This window comes from Ischnura elegans, chromosome X (genome assembly GCF_921293095.1).
Source record: "Ischnura elegans chromosome X, ioIscEleg1.1, whole genome shotgun sequence".
Taxonomy (NCBI): domain Eukaryota; kingdom Metazoa; phylum Arthropoda; class Insecta; order Odonata; family Coenagrionidae; genus Ischnura; species Ischnura elegans.
Window position 1 is genome coordinate 71,138,274 of NC_060259.1, and position 27,834 is coordinate 71,166,107.

At 37.2% G+C, this 27,834-nt stretch overlaps 2 protein-coding genes across 2 annotated transcripts; one reads left to right on the forward strand and one right to left on the reverse strand.

The window, feature by feature from the left end:
• Positions 1-59: 59 nt before the first annotated feature.
• On the forward strand, positions 60-15,778 carry LOC124171848 (transmembrane protein 135-like). Its single transcript, XM_046551206.1, has 9 exons — positions 60-427; positions 624-754; positions 850-976; positions 1,055-1,209; positions 4,002-4,281; positions 6,314-6,481; positions 10,721-10,861; positions 13,742-13,908; positions 14,046-15,778. Exons 1-9 carry the CDS (start codon positions 281-283, stop codon positions 14,128-14,130), a joined length of 1,401 nt encoding a protein of 466 aa, XP_046407162.1. The 5' UTR covers positions 60-280; the 3' UTR covers positions 14,131-15,778.
• A 3,841-nt stretch (positions 15,779-19,619) lies between these two features.
• Positions 19,620-23,801, reverse strand: LOC124171850 (protein NDUFAF4 homolog). The gene is made up of 5 exons (XM_046551208.1): positions 23,711-23,801; positions 23,253-23,496; positions 23,038-23,129; positions 22,750-22,963; positions 19,620-20,803 (listed from the first exon to the last, which is right to left on the reverse strand). Exons 2-5 carry the CDS (start codon positions 23,395-23,397, stop codon positions 20,688-20,690), a joined length of 567 nt encoding a protein of 188 aa, XP_046407164.1. The 5' UTR covers positions 23,398-23,496; positions 23,711-23,801; the 3' UTR covers positions 19,620-20,687.
• Between the last annotated feature and the right edge of the window lie 4,033 nt (positions 23,802-27,834).

The window sequence follows — 27,834 nt, forward strand, 5'->3', positions numbered from 1 at the left end:
TTTTCCCCGTAACAGGTGAAGTGAAAAAAGCAAATTACTTGAATGAATGGAGCGAATGAATATTTATTTTCGAGGAAATTTTCTTTCGTAAAACTGTTTGATTTCGAGAAGTAAACATTCGTGGGATTGTTATGCTATGAATCGCCAAGGATGCTGCTTTCGCAATACTGAAGTGTATGAAACTGCGAGTTACAGATAGTGGTGGTCTGTCAGTCTTATGAGGTCCTGAAGCGTGGCAGTATTATGATTTGTTAACGATTATGGACTTATGTTTTAGAAGATGGTTGTGTTTAGCAAGTTTCAAACTTTAGGACATTCCTGCCATGAATATGCACATCCATGGACACCGTCATGTACGGAAGCATCGGCATTCATTGGATTCCATGCAGTGTTCGAATGTCTCCGAATTTATACTACTGTTTACATGGTGTGTTTTTTATATTTTAAAGCGTATGCCGATAAACTTTATGATTTAACGTCTAAATTTACTTTTCATGTCATCATATTAGGTGCTGGATGTATAAACATTTTACGATGATTCATTTCATTAGTCTTTATTTTTTGCTAGTGGATGTCTGGGCGAATGCTCGAGTAATATTTGTTTTCTGTTGACATTCTTCTAGCTTGCCCTGCTCATGCGAGGAAAAATTCCATCGGTGCCACATATCAAAAAGACAGTTCTTGGGATCCTGCAGTCTTCCGCATTTCTGACCTCCCATGGGTTTTCGTTTATATTAGTTGTTTGTACAATTAGGTATGTAATTTCTCCTTTTCGGTCAATTTTAGCTGCTTTACCTTCACATTTGCCTCTGTCTTCTATGTTGTCAGTTCTGTTTTTCTCTCTTTCAGGAAAATTCTGGGTAACTTCAACTACCTTACAGTATCTTTTTTACCGGCATTTATTTCGAGTTTCATTTCAATATTGGTTGAAAGACCTTCGAGAAGAAGTTTGCTATGCCTCTATGTTGCCAATGTGGTCAGTTTTAGTTCTCAATTTTTCTCTTTTTTTCGGATGTTTGATTAGACTGTGACTCCTCGTATTTTCCTTCTCCAGGCTTCAGAAACCCTCTTCAGGATGGCTGTTTCAAGAGGAATAGTGCGATCCATTCCTAAAGGAGAAGTGCTTATTTTCATGGGGTCAATAGCTGCGTTACTGTATTCCTATAGAGGAACTCACAGTAGTCGTGATCCAATATATGCCCTGTTACGGTAAGTGACATTTTCTTTGAGCATGTGTTCCATTGATGATTTTAGACCTTTGGAAAGGATTTAAGCATTCTTTTCTACCAGATATCTGCTACTCGGGTATCTAATGCCTTGTCAAGAGTTCACTTGTGGTGTCCTGTCTTAATTAGGCTGCCAGTTTCCCACTTAAAAAGCTTTCAGGCAGTGCACTATGAAGGATTATGTTAAAATAGCATACTGAATGTTACTGAGCATCAATGCTTCTGAGGATCCTTATTTTATTACATATTTTTGTACAGCCGTGGTAGAGGCATTCCTCCCTTGGGAAGAACCTTCAGCTTCAATATGTATGAATTACAGAGTAAGGTCCTGTGTATCTGACCGGGTGATTAAATAAATTAAGTAAATTTATCATTTACTTTCAACGCAAATATGGTTGTCTTGTGAATAATATGGTCGGGTGCTGATGTTGGCTCCATCTTAATATATGCTACTATGTAACCATTTTGATTACTTCAAGTCACATTCATGGTGGATCTACCTACATTGGTGAATCAATGTACAATCATTGTCAAATCGCATTGTGTAAACCACTGAAATCGCTAAAATGTGTAAATACACGACAAAATAGCCTACGCCTATGCTAACAAATGGTAAACACTTGCACAGAATAAGCCTTGTCTGCTGGCCAGGTGAAAGGTCGATACAAATCTATAAATCTTAATGACCACTCCTGGGAAACTGGGGAAACCTGGAATATTGAGGGAATTTTCATCTGCTTGGATATACAATGGAAATTCAGTAATTGCCCTGACGTTGTTTCTGACGCTTGCAGCATCCAGTGAAAACTAGCACAATCCATTGAATTCTTGCTGTGCACCCATAGCAAAGCAGCTATGAAATTATAGGTATTAGATTTTTTTAAATTTACCAAGAAATCTGAATGCCATAAATGGAGGCTCCTTTACCATTAACTTTCTTTGAAAGAACATGCTGTTAGAATAGCTGCGTGATTGATACTCACCACTTATTCACATACTTACTGCTCATTCACATACTTACTGCTCATATTTGTAAATTAGTTAGCAGAACTGTTGTGATACTAGACTTCGGTTCTTAGTCATTGCAGTTTCTAACTGGGATATTTTACTGTGTCAAATTTGCTGTCATGTTGGCGACATTTAAGGCAGACATCCGTTGGAGGAGGTTGTGAAGAGTTTCCACCATGGCATTGTTTTTTTTACCATTGTTAGGATTAAATTGCATATGTAAGCTAAATCAATATGCAAGCTGAAGGCCGAAAGACTCATGGGCACAAGAGCAAACTGGTATTGTGTTCTGTACCAATTACTTACTGGTTCCCATGGAAACAGTGTTCCATGTTGCCCACTTTCAGGTCTGAAATTTATTTTCAATTGGGTGTTTTACTCCTGTGCCTAGTGTTTCCTTCGAGTTTTTTTTATATAGCTTTATAATTTCCATCCTTACTTCTTGGCTGCAGCACATTTGTTCTGCAATGATATAGAGTCATCAAAAATAGGTGTGGTCTGTACATCCAATTTGCCAGCAGCATCTTGTATGGCTCGTAGACCCATTTATGTCCACCCGAACATCGGAATGAATTTAAGCATAAGTTGCTTGGAGTTGCCAATGCCAGATGGCCTCAGTAGCCACCTGGTGCTCCTGTTAAGTGGCAGTGGTACGTAACTGTTGTTAGCCCAGCATTCTTCTTTTTTATCACCTAAGATATCAAACTTAAAGGCTGCCTTTTAGCAGATTTTTTCAACAAAATTAAATTAAGCACTCAACGAAAAATTATCCTCACAGCTTTAATGCATTCATTTAAAAAATTACCGTGGACTGGGCGACTTCTATCGTTCTTATGAAGAACTAATTGCAAACCGACACACACTGTATTGAAATTGAGTAGAGTTATTTCTTTATTTGATTATTTCCAATGAATAACACCATTGTACAAAAATGATCAACTGAAGAAAGCATCAAGATGACTAAAACAATAAATGTAAACAAAATCTACCAGAAGCTATTACTTTACAAAAATAAGCCTACTATAACCAAGTGACTTTAAGTAATACAAAAAAGTACATGATTGTGATTACATAGATAACATGAGATTTAATTTTTTTTGCATAGATTACATTCTTTCTGATTTTCGTTGATGAGATAATACATGAACTTGGACCTATTTCTTAACTACCTCCATGTCTTTTCCAGAGTTTACTTCTTTATTCCATATTATATCTATGTGATTTTTCATCCCTAGATGTCTTCTTCCAAGATTCATGGTTTAAATTTACAAAACCCAGTAAATGTAAAACAGTAACATGGTAAAAAAGGTAAAATTTGCATGAATAACTTAAACGAGACATTGCATGTTCTGTAATTTTCATGGCTACCCATTTTCCTCTCAAATCAAAATTTGCCAAACTCAGTTTTTTTTCAACCTAGTTTTTGTGCCCATTCCACCAGGACCACACCATTTTTTATGCTACGTGCACTATAAACGTATGGGTGGTGAAATCTCACGTTAAACGCTCTGTATCGATAAATTATTCCCTATTTTTCTATAAACTGTCCTTAAGCTTGTGAAACTGTAAATTTGCCCTCACAGTTTTCATTCCTTCTCCTAGTAATCCTCACTTTCAAATTTGGCCTGCCACTGCTGTTAAGGCATCTTTCATGAAGACAGGAGTTACATTGTTCAAGTGGAGTTATTGAATAATTATGTACTATTTTACTTTTTATGCCTTAAGTTTTGTATTGGAATAATGTCATTTCTCCTTTGATGTTCATAGGTTTGTTGTGGGTCCTTATGAAGAAAAAGGTTTTGCTGAAAATAGGGAAATACTTCCAGCAGTGCCCAAGGTGTCTTGCAGCAGAAATAAAGCTGCTGAACCATTCTCAGCCAAAGGGAATACTTCACCCTCTAACCTTGGGAACCAGAGGCAGAGATCAGTTCTTCCATGTACGTTGCTAATGTGTAAAGTTTACAAGAGCCTGGTGAGGAAATTGAAGGATGGAGGCCGACATCCATTATGTCCACATCCTTCTAGCTGTGCATATTACTGCATTCAGGTAATCCAGGTCTCACATATTGCCTCATTCATCCAGCTTGGCATAAAGCATTTTTGGGATCAAGTTGGTGTGGTGGCGAGAGCATTGGCTTCCCACCCAAGGGTCCTGGTTCAAATCTTGGTGCTGGGAGAGATTTTTCGAAGACCATCCCATCCCTGCTCGAGTGCTTGTGGAGGGCACTTTGAGTACACCACTCCATCTGTTGGTTGGTTCATTAGACTGTGCGCCCCTTGGCACCTTTCATTAAGGCCAGGCTAATGCCAATGCTGGGTTTCTTTTCACCCATCCTTACATAACCTTCCCTCATGGCATAAATTATCTGAGCTGAAGGTCGCCTCCATGTTAGTCTCCGACATTATTTATTTCATGCACTCAGTGAATTAGCCTGAAGTTTGGTGTGGATAGGTTAGGGTAGAGCACATCCCTGACTTCACCACACAGCAGTTGGTGGATAAAATCCTCCGCAGAGCTCTGAGAAATTTTTAATTTAAATCCATTTTACTTAATTGGATAAATATTAGCTATTGAATAGTGTAAGGATGTATAAAATATCCCTCAGAAAGCCGTAAAACTCACCATTTGTCTTAAAATTTATCTGAGGGAGGGTCCCGCACCTCCGGCTTATCCTGGCAGGCATTCCATACCCCCCACCTCCTCAGTATCAGTCACATCTAACATACCCCCTAGCCTTAATTACTAGCTGCATCCGTGTCACCACAGATGTGTGAATTTCATTCATTCATGGTGGGGGACAGCTCCTTTCCCATGGCCATGTCGCACTTCAAAGATATTAGCTTTGGGGTGTCCGAAGGCTTCACTCTGGATTTGAACCATAAGACCATCCCATCATCAGTCAAAAAACTACCAGCTAGGGTATCACACTCCCTCTTCTCTGTTTAAGCTGTTTATTGTAATTCTGTTGTATTCATGTCATTGGTGCCTGTCATTCATTTGTTGATCCTCTGAAAGAATTCCTCTTTCCAGCAAATATGTGGACATCGGAATCTTAAGAATTTCTTTGTGCTTGTATGAAAGCTTGGCTAAAAAACTACCAGCCATATATTAGAGGTAAACCTGTATTAGAGGTACCTGTTGTATTAATGTGTATTCACAGTTCCTACTAATATAAAAACAGAAAATAGGATACTCACTAACTTGGTTCATGTATAGATAGGTGTATTCTTTTCACACAGAAATTCATGACTCATTTAAGTTAGCCCATTTATGCTCAGTTGGTTGTTGTAATCAATGGAATAATCCTGCAATATATTAAGTTTCTGGCATGTTCACTCCTTGAAAATGGAATGAATTTGATCTAAATTGCTATAAAAACCATAATTTGCCATTATCCACTGTCTTGTCATGAGCATGGGTTTGGAAAAGCAAATTGGGACTCAGCAGCGTGTTCTTTGGTTTGATTTGTCAAACCTTGAGTGTATATTTTTTTCATCTTATGTTCATTCAAGTTTCATTCCATTTACTTGTTTCTGGTGTCTTAGAGATCATGCAACTTGTATCAAAAGGTGATATGAACAGTTTTCTCTCTATAATATCGTGCCACACTGTATTAGTGATGCCATCTGAGTGAAAATGGTGTGTTGATATATCCACCAGTTGATGGAATTAGGGAATACGAAAATCTCGTGTGCGAAGAAGAGTATTTATATTATTATACCTGGAATAGTACATAGTCTTAGAAATGATTTAAAATTGTAAATCATATGGCATGCTGGTCAGCTCATAACCACATTTTTGAATAACCATCCACCTTTTGGCATACCCATGTTTTGCGCTTTGTGTATCTCTTCTCGGGAAATGTGTTTTTTGCTCATCACTTTTTGATTATTTCCAGCTGCTTAATCTTTCTCCATTATTTTATGAGTTTTATTTGGTAGTCTTTCTTTTCCCACCACTTCCCTTCCCACTATTTCTATTCGTATTTAGTACTACCATCTTCTAATATTAGAAATTATTAGTTGCTTAAATAATCCATTTATAATATACTTAATTTTTCTCTCTCTACCTTGCATAGGGTTCAGCTAACTTATTCTCTGTGGGATACAGCCTGCAAGTGTGCCTTACCTTCTTATTGGGAATTAAGAAGTGGATTAGAGAACCAAAATCAATGCCAAAGATATTTCTATCCATGGATTCCTTGAAGTTAGGAGCATTTTTGGGAGGTTTTTCAGGACTGTTTAGGGTGAGTATATAAAATGGTTAACCCTCCTTGTGCTAAATTTTGTCATACTCTACTATGAAAGACATGCATTAAATTTACAGCATCAATTTTCAGTGATATACTTTATAATTATTTGCGGAAAATTAGGTTTCATTCCTGTGACTATTCAATCTGCGCAATGACATTTTTTCTCTTTTTGGTTACTTTTGGCTCATTGAATAACTACGTAACTTGTCACATTATAGTTTTTACTTTATGTTTGTGAGTAGTTGTTGAATTATTCCTTTTTTATTGAGCCGAAAATCATTTTTGAAGAAGGTAACATGCAGTAGAGTTCTGATTATCTGACATTTGATCCAACATTCTTTGGATTATCCATCAATTTAAGAGAGGTCAGTTCTGGTACCCGGTTCTTGGTACTGCCGGTTCTTGGCCTGAGGAACCGGAATTGAGAACCGATCGCTTGAAGTCGGTACTTCGGAACCAGCTTGGAATGGTGGCGAGGATTTGAATTTGGCACCCAAAGCCGAAATGGTCTGCGGGCCAAAAAGTGAAACATTATAAAAAAACGTGTGTATTACTTTCCAATTGCATGGCTTCCACGTATTTTCTTTTGAGAGTTGCTCACTAACATGTGCATTTAAGTGTTTGTCAGTTTGTTGCTCGCGCCAACATTGTAGCATTTCCGTGCAGCGGCCGCTCTCAAACGAGCTGACTTTACTGCCATCTATGGCACGCGCCGTTCTTTCAACTTTCCATCAATCTCTATGGATGTCTTCAAACAAGTTGAATTGTGCCATTGGCAGCGTGGCACAGCATGGCCCGGTGATGCACCGTTTTCGGGGTGAAATACAGACAATGCTACATTGACTTCGTTTTCTGGCAAAATGCCTTTTCGTCAGTAGTCGTTCACGTGAAATTCAGGCGGCTTTCAGACAAGACAACTCTCTGCTTTGCTGTGAACGGTGGCAGGCAGAAAATCGTCTCGTTTGAGAGTGGTGTTACGATTGAATCATGTACATATACAGTAATTCTTTGACATACGAGCAAGATACATTCCAAGAACTTGTTTGATAGTTGATAAACCTATGCAAGGCATCGAAAAGTGTTGTTATCCTGCAGAATGCAACACTGTATTGCATTTTGCATAATCTCATATCTGCTCAGTTTATCCATGGTGTTGTTGTAACTGCGTGTAGAGCAGTTTATTGTTGAGGTTATAAGAACACTGACAGTGAAGCATGCGAATAAGTTGTCAATTGAAGTAGCAATTTAAGCTACATTGCAGAATACAGAATATATTTTGAACTGACTCACATGTTACAACAAATTAACAAATGACATCGTCAGAAGTTGGAGGAGTTTTTCTATTGATCCTGATGCTATGCTGTATGTAAACTGTGCTCCTAGCATATTAATGCAGCCCTTCAAAATCAACATTGACCGCTACTGTTTTCAGTGAATGCCTGTAGTAGCATTGCAGGCAATATTTCTGCCAAAAAAGAATAGATTAGACGCAGTTAGAGTAAAAATGTTGAATTTTTTTAAACCTAAACCTGGAGAAAAAAAACAGTGTCTGCCTGATGTAATGTGACGTATTGGTCGATCATGCATTCTTTAAAAATGTGTTATTTAAACTATTTTACTGGGCAAATAAAATTATGGAGACGATCTTAAGTTTTTTTACAGAGCTTTCCTGCTAATATACATATTTAGTGAAATTATTTTCATTTATTTCTTGTGGTTGTTCTTTCAATTTGCCATTAATTCAGATAATAAGAGTTCATCCTTAGAACCGAGTACCAAGAACTGAGAACCAATTGGGGAGAATCAGACTGGCACCGAGAACCGAAAAAATTTAAGAACCGACTCATCCTCACCATCAATAAATCCCTCCACTTCCTTCCTCTACTCTTACTTTCATGCATCCTGTATTCTTCCTAGCTGTTCATTTCCATTCTCAGATAATATAGCCAATTTTTTCAGATGAAGATTATACTATTTTTCTTTGATTACCAAATTTAGAAGGTACCTGTGCTCAAGAACTGGGTAATGAGCACTGTAGTATGTATTATCCAATTAGTAGTGTGTATTGGTTATGACTTTGAGGGGGATGCTTGGTGTGGCTCTTGAACCACATCTACCTGGGGCAATTATCACCAATACCATGTTCTTGGGTGATGTTGCCTGGTAATGTTGACGAGGTATCTGCATGCAAGTAAATATTTTCATGTTGACCTGCAGCTAACTTCAGTGAATTGTTGATGCTGCTTTGTTTTTCATTCAGAATGGGACCTGGTCAAAATCGAGTTATTTTTATCAGCATTTGGGGCTGTAATAATTTTTTTTTAATTCCAAGATATTGTAGCCTGTTGTGTCAAAGATGTGGAAATGTATTTATTTTTATGATAATATGGTATCGGTGAATGGTGACTGAATTCGTATTCTCATTTTCATAAGCTAGCTATTTTGCCAGAAAAGCTTTGCTTTGTTTCTCTGGGACGAAAAAGTTATCCTCGTTCTTTCTGGTGAGCAAATGTAAACATTCGCCAAGATCGAACTTCGCTTGTGAAAATAGTGAAGTCGCTCTAGCGGCTTGGCAAAAGAATTGATGAGAGACCGACTTGTGATTTAATTACAGCTATATACCATTATTACGTCATATTTTTTATCCCAATGAGTTTAATTGTTACTCAAATGCTTGGCATACAACTTGTGTGTTGTTTCACTTGTCTTGTCGTTCTACATAATTCAGTAGATGGGATTAAAAGTGGGTTTGCATTTTAATGAACCGCAAAGCTTTTGTCTGGCAACCGTATTGTGTTATTGTGGGAGTGCTGTTATTCTGAGCATATAAATGTGTTGAATTGTCTGAGAAAACTTGTTGTTTCGGTTCTTATGCTCGTGAACGCTTCATCGGAAACAATAAGAAAGAGATTAACCGGATTTTGTCATAGAAGCATGTCGTATAGTAATTGAAGTAGTGGTGTAGTGGATGGCACGACTATCTTCCAATCTTAAGGTTATCAGGTCGATTCTCACCACAGTAACTTTTTTTTCTATTCACCACAAGAAAAAGGTTTGCATACTATGCTTTTCATCTTCAGAGGCAAGTCACTTGAAGTTATCAAAATATTTTCTATCTATAGGAAAATCTCTCATCAGTTCAGCACTTATAAAGACTCACTGAATTTCATTATTAGGCTTTACATTTATGTCCGGCAGGACTCTAGGCAGCATAGGATGTGTAGTACCCTGTTATGCCGCCTATGGTGTTCATCCAACATCAGCAAATTATGATAGTATGAGAATATTTGACTGCATTCCTTGCCTATTCTTCTCTAAAATCTTATTCTTGCCATACATCAATTCCTTAGTGTAGGATCAGCTGCTTGTTAATTTCTTCCGTAATAAAACCATAAGAATGAGATAACTCTCTTATTTTGTGCCATCTGGTTTAGGTTAAAATTGAAAATATTAACCCATAAGTTTCACCAAGATGGAGTGGCTTTTGGACTCATCGTTTACATTTACGAAAAAGATGAAAAACAAAGAGAACAGTTTTGTGTTCAACTACGGAAAACAACTAATGAATAAGCAAAATTGTACAAAAATAGTTAATGTAGTAATTTGACAGTCTCACGCAATAAACAAAACATGGCATAATATATTTTAGAAGTATGATTTGATCTTGCCAACGTGCTTCGTGCTCTTCAGTTGTTTCGGACTGCGGAGGCAGTGATTTGATCGCTGAAATTATCCTGCACCCATTGACTTATGTGTAATTCGTCATTGCTTGCGTCACAGTATTTCGCCAAGAAAACGAAGTTACCTGAACTGAAGCGATAGGTGGGGCGAAAAGAACGAGAATAATCGCTGAGAAAATTTTCGCTTCGCTTTGAGTTGCCATGGCGAAGTGAAGACTCGTGCGAAAGGAGAACAAGAATCACTGCCCTGGGCTTTTCGTTCCATTTCTCTAGCTGATGATGTGATTCGGGCATATTAATCAGCAAAGTCCTGCATTCTGGCAAGAAGTGAAAATATTAGACTATTCTCTACATCTCTTTCCTTTAAGGTAAAGAGTGATCATAAAGAAATGCAGGCTGCACTGCACAGTAAACTTTGAAATATTTCTAGAAAGAAATGAAATTTTGAACAGCTACATTATAGCCTTAACAGGACCACAAATATATTTTTGCTCTGCTTTCTGGAATTAACTAAATGATGTTTTTGCAATGTATCCTTCTTTTTCTTTTGTAGTTGACATCTTGCTGCCAACGTAAACTTTTTAATAGTGATTCACCCTTCATGGGTATAACTGCTGGTATGGTGGCTGGGCTCACATTTTGGGTGTATCCAAACACCACTGTTGCCTTGTATATGTTTTGGAAAATGTTGGAAGTAAGTATTAAATGGTAAATTGTATGTATGCGTTTATTGACATGGGGGAAAAATTCCCCTGTACTAGGAATCAAATCCTTTTTCAAATTCAAAATCTTTGGCACAGTTTCAAATTCAAAACCTTTGGACCAGTGTACAGACAACTACCCTTTGCAGGTTCCTTTATTTTTATGGCAATTTTACACCATTAATTAACAATTTAATTAATTTAACAGGGTCCATGCAGCCACATAGCTAAACATTTGTTTGGGGTGCTTGGAAGGTGTGTGGGTGTCTATACTGATGTTTTGCTGTCAGTTCACATTCATCGGAAAACAGCAAACGTCATAAATTAGCTATATTTTTCATTAGCATTTTGTCTGAAAGTTTAAATTGTCATTCTTTATTGGAAGAAATTATGAAAAGTAACTACAGTGAGTCCTCGTTTAACGTCACTTACCGTTCCTGAAAAATGTGACGATAAACGAAATGACATTAATCAAAGCATAATATCCCATAAGAAACAATGTAAAAAGTGAATATCGGCTCCTATACCTCACAATTCCTACGCGAAAAAAATGTTAGCGTATCAAATCTGGGGCATTTTTTACGGTAGGAATGCCAAACTATCGCATAAATACGAGTTCCTGTCTTCATCGACGACAATAGCAGCAGTGACGTAAATCCTTCTCCATTTTTGTATCTTCCAGCATTTGCTTTTCGGCTTCGCTCTGGTGGTCGCCCGGGCGAGCGTCGCCATTACAGGAACCAAAATTATTGTGAACTCGGCGAAGAAAGTGACGACAAAAATTCCGAGTTCTACACGGAAAAATGCCTTGAAATCACTTTTTATGTTCCTGAAAACCATTATGTCAAGTATAACCATGCGCACCTGCGCAAGAATTCATGTTGCAGAAATTTTTGCTAAAACCGTAATCGCAATTACGAGTAAACACACCGTTTTACACTTTGCTTTGACTGTATTACCGCCCACAAAACGAACAACCTGCAACACCCGCCGCTTCGCCTTTTTTTCGCGTGAAATTTAAAAGACTTGACGTTATCGCGAAGCGTAGGTGCGATAAACGAATGTCGGTCTCAAAATTTTCGTGATGTTATCGTGAAATGACGTTAAACGGGGTGACGTGGAACGAGGACTCACTGTATGTATATCAAAAATTGAGTGTGAGAGGAGAGATAGGCCTCTGGGCTTGTGGTCTCCTGTGTAGACATATCGTGGGTAATTGCCGCAAGTGAAAAGAATAGTGGGAGGGAGGCGGGGGTTGAAGCCCCCAAACCCCCCTGTGGCTACATGTCTGTGTCCTGGTTCATTGATGCGTTGCATTCACTGAAGCTATAATTTAAAATTGTGGATCCAGATCCGATGTCTTCCGCGACATAGGATCTGACGTATCCAATGAAGAATCCATGCATGAAATTTTGATCAAACTCTAAGAGAATAAGGGTAAAAACAACAGATGGTCGGATCGGATACCTTGGATCCAAATATTTGCAGATACAGGCATCCCCCGAGTTACGTATGTTTCGACTTACGTAAATCCGTACTTACGTAAGCCATAACCGTATTTCAAATGATTACGTTAATTTTCGAATGCGAGCGCGAAGAAGTAGATATTCGCTCGTACAACCTATGGTAGAAAAATATCGAATAGTTATCGAGTTTTTTACGTTCTAAAAATAACAAGGTGACCCATTTTTGTCATTCCTCGAAATAATTTTCATTAATTTCTGTAGAAAAATCAATTAAAAATCCCAAGTCAGCAATCAACGTGAAAATTTGCAGTTCAATTAAATGAAACTCCACCGAGAATTTACCGTGCATTTCTCCGCTGAGAATTTCACCGCGCCGATCGCAATCTCTGAAGCACTAACGCTAAGGTTCGACTTACGTAAATTTCGACTTACGCAGAGTCTGCCGGAACGCATCTCTTACGTAACTCGGGGGATACCTGTATCTGCAAATATTTGGATCCAAGGTATCCGATCCGACCATCTGTTGTTTTTACCCTTATTCTCTTAGAGTTTGATCAAAATTTCATGCATGCATGTACATATTCTGAAAACTGAATAACCCGAGTCTGTTTTGCTAAAATAAAATTGTGACTGACATGCATTTTAATTCTTTCCCATTTTTGCCAAAAAAGTGCCTTAAATCATTGAATTCCTGATGTCTCTTCACCCAATTGCCATGGTTTTTGTCTCGTTTAAACCATAGGCCATACTGAGCCTAATAAATTGATTTAATTCTATTTCTTATTATATATGATGAATATTGTTGGCTTGTTTACTTATCTCGAATCTTTATCTCGTAATGGGTTGAAGCTTATATGTGATAATCTACACATATCTAACGTAATATAAAAAAAATAGTGTAAACTCATAAATGAATTTTTTAAACGTCTAACCATATCACATTTTTCTCTCATCCAGCAAGCACTTTGGTTCCTCCATTTGAAATATAGTGTAATCTTACAATCAAAGTCTATTGATATACTAATCACTCCAGATCATGGTGATATCACCATAAGCTTCAAAGATAAACCATCACCTCTGCTCTTTTCAGTTATTTATATTATTAGCAAAATGATTTTTTTTGAAAATCATGTGCAAGGTAAAGAAAATTCAAGTTTAGGAAATTCAACTATTATGGCTTGATTTTTAAGTTGACTCTTACCATAATAAGTAGTTGATAAGGTAAAAGTTATGTTCTTGCAGGGGAAGATGATAATTAAATCAAATATTTATTCAAATATTATCTTTGTACTTAGGTGTTGAATGGGCAAACTTTTTTATCAAACCATACTTCATTTCAAGGGTTTGAAATAACTGTATACAATGAAATTGTCTTGTCTCTTATGCTCTGACCTTATTGCTCCTTAGGTTATGTATAATACTGGAATTGAGAAAGGGCAGCTGCCTAGGATACCTGGCTCTACAATTTTCCTGTATTGTTTTTTTACGTCTATTCTCTTCCATGCTGCTGTCCTTGAGCCTCACAACCTTCGTCCATCGTATTGGAAATTCCTAGTTCGGTTGTCTGGTGGAAGGTTAGTTACTTAATGAAAATGCTGTGCTAATGATTTTTCTCTCTGCTTTGGGATTCAATGTTGTCTTAATTGGTTTTGATCCCCGTCATTTTTAATTAATAATTTCAGGAGATAATTTGATAATTTTCATTTTCCAGGTTTCAGGACATAAATCGTGATTGCTTGGTAGCTTATGGTACCAGTAATGCCAAGCTGTATAAGAGCCTAAAGCCATTCTTGTGAACATGCATCTGTTCATATTTTCAGTGATATGATAATACAGGGCAAATTGTGTTATTAAAATAATGGTCATTCCAATAGTTTAATGGGGTATTCATGTTATGTGTTTTTAATCTTTTAAACTTACTGGTACATATATATTTGCACAGAAATCGATATGCCAATCTTGATAGTAACTTTATTTTTGTATTTGATCTTCAGTTCCTGGTGAAAATACTTTCAATTGGCACTAAAATTATGCATTGTTGCATAGAAATTGGGAGTGATTACCATGCTTGTCTTTCGAATTCCAAATGCCCCATTTCCAATACTCGCATTTTTATCATAGTAAATCTCTACCTGTGAAATGCTAGTAGTGGAAACAGCGGAAAATGGCTACTATGGTTACTCTTCTTACTAACATTGAATTAACCGTGGCAACCTTTAAATGGTCCATCATGACAACTTTTTTGTTACTTGTGAACCCGTTTGCAGTTAGAACACAAGTAGGTAGGAAAACAAAAGTCAAACTGAGTTAGAAATGCTAGTAATGGGAATGAGACAAAATTACTCTCATCTCATAGTTACTGGCTGCTCCAGAGTATTATATCTTGGCTTTTGAAAACATTTTCGGTTAACCATTTGAGGTAGTTTTAGCCCTTTGTGATTGTTTTTACCTAACATTAACTCTGCCAATATTTGCTCATCTAGTGATCTGGTTGGTTTGGGGGTGATTTTACTGACTCTCCATCCTAGGTTCGAATCCTGGTGGTGTTTCAAGTTTTTCATTGTAAAGTTTATTCTTACTGGCCTGCCATGTGTAAAGGTCTTGGAGTGTACTAATTTCTCTGTTCATCAGATGTGACGTACAATTGTGGTACCCTTGGTGCCCCAAGTTACAGACTGCTGGGTTAAGGCCATCGCTAGGTGTATCTTCATTCTCCTTCTTTTCCCCCCGTAGAGCCCTTCTGTACTGGTCTAATTTCTTAAGCCTCATGGCACTATTCTCCATTGTTGTTTTCATCTTTCTCAATAGAAAAAACAGACAAAATTCTCAAAATCATTCAGGAATAAGTGAATGGAACCCATCCCAACAGGTTTATGGAACCAGCAGTGTGGAATGGGAACTGTTCAGTGATGATAATGTAAATGATAAACTGTCATGATGTTTAACTAATTGTTTTAAAAATCTAATGGAGCACACTTTGGGGGCATTGGTAGTTTAGTGGTGGTGTTCCTAACTTAGATGTGGAACAGTATACATTTGTGGGGTATTATTTGTTTGGCATTGCAACCTTTTCAGCACCTGAACCATTGCACTATGCCAAAAATGATTGTTAATTATTCTATATTATATTGATGAACAAGAATGAAGCTACAGAAATCTTCATTTGTGGTTACCTTTGTGTGAGCGATTGTTATATCTTTCTGGTGATCCTCTTCATTGTTTTGGGAAACTCTTCATAGGTGAGAGCAGCAGTTTAACGGCTATCATCTCACGTGGCTCAAACTTTATGTTGGCATTACTGTTAATTAGCTGTAAACTTTAATGGAATTTCATGGATATGTGATCAATATGTTATTGTTATTCCATGAATGTTTAATTATTTCACAAATTGTTGCATTATCTTTGAATTGTTTTTGAACATTTTATTAAATTATTCTTGTAAAAGTTTGGTGTGGATGTATTGAAATTACCTTATTTATCTTGAGGTCAGAGTTCTTTCTTCACAATGCACTATATTGTGGCTGGAATCTACTTTAAAAGGAGAGATGGCTGTAGTGACTTGGATATCATGTACTAATTTTTAACCACATACCTGACATAGCATCAGTGCCTTCTCCAGTATGACTCTCAAACTTGGTGAGGGCTTTCTTTGCGTTTTGTCACATCTACTCTGGTTTTGAATTAAAATTAGGTTCAATGCCTATTTTCCTCAGTCACAATAACCATTGAGGAGAGTGAAAAAAGAACCTCGGATTTTGTGGACAGGCAAACTGAACAGGCACTCCGAAAGGCAAGGCAAAAGTTGAGTTACTTTAGTTAAGTAGATTTGCCGAATGTCTAGTGATGGGGAAAACCGGTAGAATTGGGGTAGAATGATAAACCGGTAGAATGCGTGAATTTTTAGTCCCTGGAATTATGCATGAATTATACATGAGATTTTGCTTGTGGAATTTCAAAATATTTTATTTGAAATTCATTTCACTTAAATTTTTTCCAGTTCGACACCTATTTTCTGGCCTAAAATGTGTTTTTCATAGTGCGGTGGCTTAGTAGAATGTTTACAGCCATATCAAGACATGGAATATCAGACAAGACGATAGAATCGAAATGTGTAGCCCTCTTGACTCAAGTAAGATTCAAAGACATGAATGGAATTCCAAGTGACGTCAACATCTTCTTAGGAGGTCGAAGCAGCTTCTGGGCTTGCGTCGAATAAATTTAAATTTGACGTAAAATATGTGTTAACTAACCTTATTCCTTATTCTTTTGAATATATGCATAAATATTATTTTGAAGAAAATTTTGGGTGTTTTGAATCGCATTAATCACGTAAAGTTAACCTGGAATTTATAAAATTTCCCCTGAAAACTGGGAATAGGGAGCTTTCCTATTATGTTTTTATTGCCTAAATCGAAATATTATTACTCCTGGAGTATGCATTTCACGCTCTTAGATTTTCGAATGACGATATCTATTTATCGCGATCAAACGAAAAGTGAAAATTTTAAAGTGCGCGAAAACGCGACGGCTAAGCAGGAATGATGGGAAAAGTCTGTGTGACGTATTTCTGGTTCCCGCTGCCACCCTGTGAGGTGAGGCTTGAGCGCTGATATGACGCAGGCTGCTAGCAGGTTGCAGAGTACCTTGCTAGCAGGTAGTGCTTGGGTTAAATATGGATTTTTACGACCTTATCAAACGAAGGAAACTTTCCGACCTTAGACAATTTTAATAAGTGATTATTAAGAGATGTTTCCCTGAGCTCTGTGACTCATGCATGCATTGGTAATCTCAGACGATGTGAAACTCCTATCCTCTCGTGTAGAAACTAGGTCCCTGTGACGTCAAGTGGAGTGGCATCGCATGGCCGCCAATCTGGCCTTTTTCAAATGAGGTTAAAATTGACCATTGCCATTCGTCTAAACTGGGATTTCTAAAACCAAATAATTTGTATATTATAAAAACCCTAATGGTGGGTAACGAATAGCAATCAATGCATTTCGTTTTCTTTATTTAAGGAAACTTCACTATTATGCATGAATTTTTCTGCTTTGATTGGCTGGACACCCTGAAGTACTTTTGAAATTATGGGAGGTACAGCGACATAAAGTAATGGGGTGAGAAATTAAGATACAAAGTTAAATATTTAATGATTCAGCTGTGATAGTGACATTGTTGATTTATGGATTGCTTTTTGGATGCCATCAGTGCTTGTGCATCAAGTACAAATAAAATGTCACCATCTTTTTACTTCAAAATCATACCCTCAGTTGAAATGAATGCAATTACATTTATTTATTTGCCCAGAGATTGATGACAGCATTGTGCATCAATATAAGGCACGTCTATGAATTACACAAAGTGCACGTACAAGATAATATAAAATACATGGTAAAACACATAGTAAAAAATGGTATGTATAACTAAAATGAATCACTCATTCCACTCCTTTAAAAATTTGAATCAAAGAATTCTTTTAAAGAGTAAAACATTTTGGAGCGGAAAAAGTCCAATGCCTTTTTCCTATATGATAAGCAAACTAGCGCATATGAACTTTACTTTATCAGGCGATAATTTTGGAAATGCGATCACAGAACTTTGTTTCTAAAGCAAATTCATGGGACTCACCCAGGCTTCCTTAAATGATTGCGACCATTATGGCAATAATTTCATGACCTAGGTTGGTCCAATTTAGTAACTTGCTTTTTGCTTCCATGACAATGTACTCAACTGGTGAACCTGAGAGTGAAATTAGTATTAGGTTAACATGTTGCCAACCGATCATGGAGATCACAGAGCTTTGCGTACTGAATGTTGAGTCACAGAAATTCTGCATTTCCACGTTTGAGAGCAAAACGTGTTTAGATCATTTTGAATACAGTTACTCATGTTCCCATTTGCTTCTGATCTATTTGTGAATGTACTTCCAATGACCTGCATTATTTTATTCGTTCAAATTTGGAACTTAATTAAGTATTTCTAAAATGAAAATGATTCACTTTCAGAGATAGGTAACATTTGTGAATAAATTTTCAATAAGCCGACTTGATTAAATATTACTTTTTCCCATGGAGGAACTAAATAAAGTCTCTAGAGTTCTGAAATGATTAATACAAATCTTGTAGCTAACATGGTAGAGCTATAATAGGATGGTTCTCTTTCAATCAGTGCTCAGGCAAAATCTGCTAATGATTCTCTGAATGCATAATAGATAGTGTCCTAAAGCAATTAAAGAAAATGTCATATCTGGATGGATATTCACAGTTGGCTTTCATGTCTGCTAAGATCTAATTCTCACAAGGCTTCTATCCACATTGCTCAATGTAAGCACATGAGGTCTAGAGTGCCAAGGAATCTGGGTTTCCTTTCAGCCTTCACTCTTTATTTTTTGGTCCATGATAGTAAGGACTAGACTACAATGCTTATCATCATTCATGTTTTTGTTTACCCCACTTACAACGCATTGTAGTCTCTTATGAGGCATTCTTGTGCTCCGTGCTCTTCTTGTTAGGAATCATTTCCCTGGATGAATTGTGCTGCGCCTTTACCCAATGAAACTGCATTCATATATTGTCTAGGTAGATTTGTTGTGCAGTGTTTAACCATCAGTGCCTTGATTAACACTTTTGTGGCGTTCAAAACCTTGAACACATCTACTCATATGACTCAAAAATTTATTTTGGAACAAGCCTAGGATTGGGCTTAAATGTCAGGAGGTTAGAAGTACATCTATATGATGGCATGGTTAAAGGGGACTCAATGAGTGCCTCATCAAGATTACCTGGCAAAGGAAGTGGAGAGAATGGTGTAACATATCCTAGAGAGGATAGTGGGTTATGGGAAGAAGATACATCCATCACAATGCATCAAATTTTTTATGCAATTAAACTTGGGAAGGAAACTCAGAACTTCCGAGCATTCTGCAAGGTTTCCCAACCTGAAGGGTCATGTTTCACCTAAAACCACAGAAAAATGAAGTACTAAAATCTCTGGGGAGTAAAATAAATCAAATTTTACGAAAATACATAAAAATTGCAAATGACACAAAGGTTTAAGAGACACTGAAGAAATTATAAAATTCTTCCAGGAATGGAATTTATGGGTAAAAATGGGGTAAGGGCTCTTTGAATAACTACTGTAATGAAAACGGGTACTAGGATTCTATTAAAAAAAAAAGATTTGCATGCAGTACATATTTGATTAAGTCTAGAACTCAAACAGTTCATTGACTTATGTTAAAACTGTGAACTCGAACAAGTTACTTAACAACCAATTAAAACAAGAAGTGTAATATTTAAGATTTATATCACATATGCTACATTTGTACATAAATACCACTTTCTCAGTACATGATATCAAGATTTGGTCAGCTGAACTCTCAGCGAATTCCAGGCTGGAACCTTATAAGCATATACAAAATAAAAGAGTGGCAAGAGCCACCTCTCCTTTCTACCTCCCTCCAGGCACATGATTACATCACAATCCTTTTTGTAACCATAACTTAACACCTGCAAATCCTTTGTGACATTTATCACCAGTGAAGACTTGGGTCAATGTGATCAATGGTTTAGGCTGATACTACAAAAATTTTCTTAGCTTGGAAAAGTTAACCAACCTTCACACTGCCAGAAAATCACCAACATCATGCCATCCTTTTAGGTCCATTAACGTCAGGACTACCACAATAGGAATAGCATTGAAGCAATTACTCACAACCCTGGTGCACAATAAAATATCACTGACAACTGAGAATATGAGTCTTATCAGTAAGCAGCCTATTTTTGAGCAGATTACAGCTATCAAAACTGGATTTTAAGCAACTGGTGCCCTAGGAAAGTGGTAAGCATTTCATAGAAGTTTCATTTGAAATTAATATCAGTCTCAAAGTATGTTGACGTACTTATGCTGGCCTTGACGATGATACAGAAGCACTTATTCCCACCATAAGAACACTTACATATGGTAATGGAATTTGCCGAACAATGATTTGGTGATTGCACCTATGCCTTTCACTTAACCAAAGTCATGACTGAATCTACGATGCATGATGCAGTACTACACTACCACTGTTGAATATCATCAACACATTTCTACGAACATGCAAAAAAATTTATACAATATATTACAAGAAAAACACATGATTTCATTTCATTGGAGTGGGCAATGGACCAACCAATAAAAATTACTATACATGCAATAAAGTAGTTAGCATTTAGAAGTACATGTGCGATGACACAATTTTCCACCAAACTGCTTATGTCATTTGAATGTCAACCAATGGCATGGCAACAAATGATAACAAACAGAATGAATGGAATCAGTAATTGTATTCTACAAAAATTTCAACATGACTTTTTCACTTTTCTGAAATTCCATCAGCAATTTTTTTGACAGTAGTCTTTAATCCACCAAGCTGTTCTTTCTTCTCTGGGATATATATCTCAAAGGTTCTAAAATACTTTACGATGTTTTCTGAAATCAAAGATAAAAAAGATCACCCTTCAATGCATCAACTTTTAACCAGATATACACAAGCAAAGAGAATGCTGCTACTCTGCTAAAATAACTTCTTAAGTTAGGATTTCCATCTCAAATTCCTTGGGCACTTTCACAATCCATCTTTAAAAGAGATGATTAACTTTTTTCCACCTCAGATTGAAAATACTAATATGTTGAAATGTAATAAGTGAGCAGTCTATGAGATTATATGCCCTTAATATGTGTAATTTCATGTCACGTATTTGATAGAAAATGGTTAAGGAGAGTCATGTAAACTTACACATAATAAATTTGATGGATGCATATGCATGTACAGAATACACATTAAAGATACAGGAGAACATGCATTTGACTGAGAGATGAAATAAATATGGAGGAAAAATGTAATCTCTTTTCAGGATTGCACCATAAAAATGTTTCAGGTTGAATGGATTAAGAAAAAGTATTATTATTAAAAAAATTCCCCATTATGCCATTAAAAAACCACACTTTGAAAATTTAACAAATCAATTGAAACTAATAAATGTGGCCAAAAACAGTAGCAGCCATTAGGAGTTCGAAGCGATTTGTCAAAATCATGAGAAGATATTCACAGGGTGTGAAATTAAAAAGTCTGTTGAATGAAATGCATTATGTCCTAATGAGCAGAATTTGAGAGTTGTCATGAGCCTAAATTTAACTTAAATTCCTTCAATTTTCCCGACAATAAATTAGTACGGTATTTGGAGGAGACAACCGACAGCTGAGGTCATTTGCGCCTTGAGGGTAGGGTATGGAAGGAAGGGTGGAGAGAAATCTGGTGTCCGCATTAGCCTGCTCTTAACGAAAGGCACCAAGGAGACCACTGCTTAACATCCCATCTGACGGACAGAGTGTTACGCTTGAAATGTCCTCCACACAACACTCAAGCAGGGATCGGGCAGTCTCTGAAAATTCTCTGCCACTGCCGGGATTTGAACCCGAGCCTGCCCGGTGGGAAGCCTACACTCTAGCCACCACACCAACCCGATCCCCTTCACAATAAATTTTAAGTCAATATGATCAAACGGTAGAAAATTGAGAGAGGCTGTGTCCTAATAGCAACTGCTACCTTGTGGAGTACACTTAAATAGCTGTAACAATACTTAGATTGCTCTCAGTACAAAGTCTGCATCTTTTGCTGTTATTTCACATTTCCATGAAAAGTGGAATAAAACTTAAAATAATTTTAAAAAAATTCTAACAGTACATGATCTATAGACAACCTCCATTAAAATAAATTTTTCATTAATGCTTCCTGCACTTGATTCACAAGCACTTCAATTCTAATAGCGTGAATCTAGGGTTACTGTGGGTCAGGAAATAAATAAGCGATTTGAAATGAGTCTGTGATATCAGAGAAAAACCAGGGAATCTTGTCTGAGGTATCAGGGAATATTTATACCTTGATGGGCAAATTAAAATAACCCCCACACTGCTGGCTAGTTAAGGGCTGTTTTGCTGACGTGGAAACATCCCGTAATATTTCTTTTGGAAATGAATTTATTCCACGCCAAGAATTTTTCACGATTGCTTTATGAGAATTTAAATTCTGACCACATCAAATATCATATCATTCTTTAGACTCAATTGCCAAATATTTCCTTTGTTTTACAAGAAATTCTAGAAGAAAATTCTTCTGCTCAACATTTTCCCACGTTTTTCTCATAGAAAAATTGGCCAAAATGTGAACAAACGAAGCAAGTGACTGCTAATTTCTTTATTTTCATACTTCAGCTAATGATATAAATTGTTATCAGGTAAGTTCATGAAGACCTATCGGTAGTCTTTCAATTCCCTCACGTAATTTAGATCAAGAACTAAATTACTGTCGGCAAGTAAATCATGGAGTTAATCTTAAATGAACCTTAACGGTGACATGGAAATGAAATCATTCTTACCAGTCATTGATTCGCTAATGTTGTTCTGAGAAGCAATATTAGCTATGGATGACACCTTTGGATCACTTTGATACTCCGCTATAAACTTCAGAGCTTGCCTCAATGTCACTTTTCCTCGGGGCACCATCTTTGGTTCAAGGAAACCAAAATCCGTTTCTTCGGGTGTACTTCGATTCGCTGGCAGAGGTTTCCCTGAGTCAAGCGTTTTCTCGGGCTGAAACAATGAATACTTAAATCAATATTCATGCACTACTTTGAAGGTTCTGCAGTGATCTGCACTTTTTTTACCTTAATATCGTAGGATTTTAAGTAGACGACCTTCAATCGTTCATCGAGATCCTTATTTTTCTTTGCCTGCTCCTCAATGGCTTCAGGATTTTCTGAAAAAGATATCCATTCTATGACTATATAGTTACACTTGTCGTATCAAAACAGCAACACAAAATACTATGAGATGAACTACGGAACATCGGTCCTTCCAATGCCAAAAATGGATACAACACCTTTGACTATTCTCTCGATTTCCCTAATGGTGGTTGGATAGGCAGGGGCAGGTGTAGGTTTTTCTTTACTTATTTCTCGATGAGCTCTGTTTTCAATGTTAAACCTTTGTATCCTCCGAGACACTGCGGATACGGCTGCTCCCATGACTTCGGAAGACCACTCAGGAGAACTGTAGCTAATTATTGCAAGCTTTAAACTCACATTTCCGTTTTAAGATGTGAAATCCTAGCGTCACAGCATTATCTGAATGAGCAAAAACACGTTGAACAATAACATACCGTGAATCTTTAACGCAGTGATATCGAAACTAAGTTTCAAAATAGCTCCGAAAACAGCGTCAACTATTTTTAAAATTGACGCGTAACTAACACAGCCTCAAAAAATCAATCATGGCATTGTTCTAGCATAAGCTAATATAAAATCGTAATAGAAAGAATAAACAAGAAAATCTTACAACCTTTCAAACATCCACAAAGGTAATTTAACCGGGTCACTCCGCTGCACGTCGTATTACCTACAACAAATTTCGATAGTCTTATTAATTTTAGTTTCACGTTAATAAATAGAGGCGCTGTAGTCGCAGAGAAGAAAAGTTGGAGATCCCGAACCTCCCGAACCTTGCGCATCCGAGCATAGTTTGGAGGTTCGCCTCCGATGGCGTTGGCGATGAATTTCCCCGCTGCACAGTGGGCTGAAATCGAAAAAAGCTGGACAAAACCTCGAAAACTGTTTTTTGAGTGCGGAATTTGAAACTTTGCACAGTTATTGTCAATACACTAGTGCATTTTTCGACGCAAACAATTTTTCATAGATTACTTTTTTAAACAAATTACTTGGCCTCAAAGTTGAACAAATTTCGTAAAAATTGCCCGCATTGAATTGTTTTCGAAATTTAGCATAAAATTAATGCTACACCTTCTGTAGTAATTCAATAGGAACAAAAATTTACAATATTGTTAAGCGGTTTATTATCGTTAATATTTGTCAACTTTCATACCTCAGTTGTGGTATTTGTGGCCAATACGATACAAAATGGCGGACCCTGTTTTTCGTCGAAATTTTATGTTCATGCAGGATTTTAAAAAAGGGAAAGCTCAGGGAAACATGTCTTAATAATCACCTATTAAAACTGCCTATGGACGGAACGTTTTCTTCGTTTGATAAGGTATTAATTATCCTTATTTAAGCCAAGCGCTACCTGCTAGCAGGGTACTCTGCTACCTGCTAGCAGCCTGCGTCGTATCAGCGCTCAAGCCTCACCTCAAGGTCACCTCACAGGGTGGCAGCGGGAACCAGAAATACGTCACACGGACTTATCCCATCATTCCTGCTTAGCCGTTGCGTTTTCGCGCACTTAAAAATGTTCAATTTTCGTTTGATCGCGAAAAATAGATATCGTCATTCGAAAATCTAAGAGCGTGAAATGCATACTGCAGGAGTAATATTCTTTCGATTTAGGCAATAAAAAATAATAGGAAACCATCCTATTGTACGACTTGGATTCGCCATAAGTACTGTCCCTTCCACTTCCATGCTGCAGAATGCCATTCCAATCGTCTAATAATAAGAGTTAATTCTTCAGTCTAGTCGGCAAGCCTCGGGATTTCTTTGTAATTATCTGTGCGGTGTTCGATATTAATGGAATCGAAGTTTGAAAGAGCTGTCGAAATAACTCTTCATTGGTTGACATTCTCGAGTGGTTTCTGATAACACTTCCCATTTAATTTGCAATCCAATAAAAAAATATCGCTTGAGAATATAAATAAGACCTTATGTATCTTAAAAGTTTCCTTACGAGTGAAAATTTCCGTCACATAATTCGATTATATAAAAATTATCGCATCTTACGACGATCGATTGAATTCCGCATTCAACAACTATTATAAAGTTTTGTAAGAGTAACCTCGAGACCAGGCATTTTAATCCTTTCCCCAAACACTTTTGTTTCATTTTTCAAATCAACTCTGGTTCCAAATCAGGCGAACGAGTAACCTATAACACAAAATATACGTCAAAATTGTATAAAGGGTCAATTTGAGAGGCGTCCATGTTAGCTAAAAAGAAATAAATTGCCTGCTACACGTATATATATAACAAGGCAAATTATTAACAACTCCAAATAAAAACATCTTACAAGGTATGATGATAGTTATCTGGTGAATGACTGATGGTCAAAGGCAGATAGAGAATCCCCATCAGATTCTCAGGAGTTCTGAATAACCAAAATGCTTGAATCCGAGTACAACCAAAGATCGCCGTAGCAAAACTTACATCTTTTACTGAATGTTCGTAATTAAATTCAAACATCTGTCTGGAAGCGGAATTTTCGAAAATAGGTCACAAGGAACGCGGGGTTGTAAAAAGGACCTTTTTGCGACAACCTTGGCGGGGTGGACGGGCAAATACCCACCAGAAGTAGGCTGGCTGGAAGGTTGTAAACACAATTCCATCTTTAAGGTTAAAAGTAGCCTAAAAAAGAAGTGTTACCCACACAAAGGGTTAAAATGTGCATACGAAATTGTCAGGTTTTAATTTCAGGTAGTTCGGAATTTCGTAGAAAAATAGTGTCTAGTCCGTAACTATGGGTTGAGAAGGAAATTCATTGCCCTATACTTAGAGAAATCAATCCCATGTGAAATAAAATGGTATCAGGTAATTAAAGCTAAATATATCCGCATCAAAGACTATAAGGTTATACATAATAGCAAATTGTACTGTAGGTAGGCCGCGTCACGGCATTCCACTCCATCAGGGAGCTGCCGCGGATTTGATGTAGTTTTAACGTAAATTGTAAATTTTTGTTACTATTGAATTACTACAGTAGGTGTGGCATTAATTTTAACATTCTGAATTTCGAAAACAATTCAATGCGGGCAATTTTTACGAAATTTGTTCAACTTTGAGGCCAAGTAATTTGTTTAAAATAGTAACTTGTGAAAAACGGTTTTTGCGTCAAAAAATGCACCAGTGTATTGACAACAACTGTGCAGAGTTTCAAATTCCGCACTCAAAAAAATCGTTTTCGAGGTTATGTCCAGCTTTTTTCGATTTCAGCCCAGTGTGCGCCGTCTCGCCGGGGTGGGACATAGGGTGTAGTCCAGCAGGGGCGCAGGTAGGAATTAAGGCTGGGGGGGTTTAGGTGCAACTAATACCGGGGTGTGTGGGGGTAAGGTATACCCACCAGGATAAGCGGTAGGTGCGAGATTAATAAATTGCGTACTTTTAAAGATAAATTGTTCAAAATGGTGAGTTTTACGGCTTTCTGAGGGATATTTAATTCATCCTTACACTTCTCTATTAGAAATATCAATACTTTTAAGTAAAATGGATTAAACTTTTAAAAAATTTCTGAGCTCTGGGGGGGGGGGGTTTATCCCCCAAACCCCCCCCTCGCTGTACCACTGTAGTCCAGTACACGCTCCCAATGTGGCCCAAAATCAAAAAAATCTGGCCAAAAGTCATTTTTTCGACTTTTTACAAGGAAGTTTTGAATTACATATTCGGATTCTGCAGGATATAGCCTACAATATTTCGTGCCAGATAGGTCTATGTGATTATTATGTTGACCTGTGTAACCCGTCAAACGTGGGCATATTCATCCAAAAACGCCCGACGCGTAGAAATAGTCGATTTTAGGGAAATTCATTATAATAAATGACTATTTTAATTTCATGGGATTCACCTGTCAATTTTAATACGATAAATTTTACGTATTTTTGCACCATATTATGGTAAGTTTTATTCGTTTCAGAATTTATTATAACAATATTTAATTATTTATAATTTTAGCCATTTTTGGGCCTATTTGGGTAATATGTGACGATATAGTCGCTGCGCCACTGGCTCCCTCCACTGGTGTCTCCCTTCTACTTGCTTAATGACTAGAGAATTTACAGATGTTTTGCGATCGCAGTAGCGTAGCTGATCTCTCGGAGGACCGCCCAGGATCTGAAGTCGCTTCTTCTGGAATATCAATGTTTAAGTGTCGTCTTTAACTGATAGCGATTTCAGGCCTACCTCATCCTGTCTTACAATGAAATTGTTGGACAAACACACATAGCCATGCCCTGGATGGATAAATGTCCCACCCAGTCGGGATTGGAACCTGCGACCTTTAGTTTGGAAGACGAGGGCCTCACCCCGGCGCGGGTGCGCCGCCGCTGAGGCAAGGGTCAATGTATACCACCAAAATCAAATCTCATTCGAACCATGGATCATATTATTATCGATGTTCTGCAAGACCGTATCCAGAATTTTCCGGAGAGGATTTCGCTGGTTAGGGAATACGTTTCAGTGAGTAATTTGGAGGGGGAATATGACTGTATCTACAACATTCTGGGGGTTTGAACCCCTGAACTCTCTCGCTACGGCCTTGACATTCTACGAAAAATAATTTATCATGTTTCTCTCATTGGTTCCTGACTCACGAAGAGGCAAAATACCTTGAAAGTTAACATTTTCGTCAAACTATTACGGACAATCATTTTAAAAGTTTGTATTAGCATGTTCATTGTTCCAAATTAAATGAATATTTAAATATTTGTTATTTTAATGAAGAGGTAAATCTGTATGGATTTATTT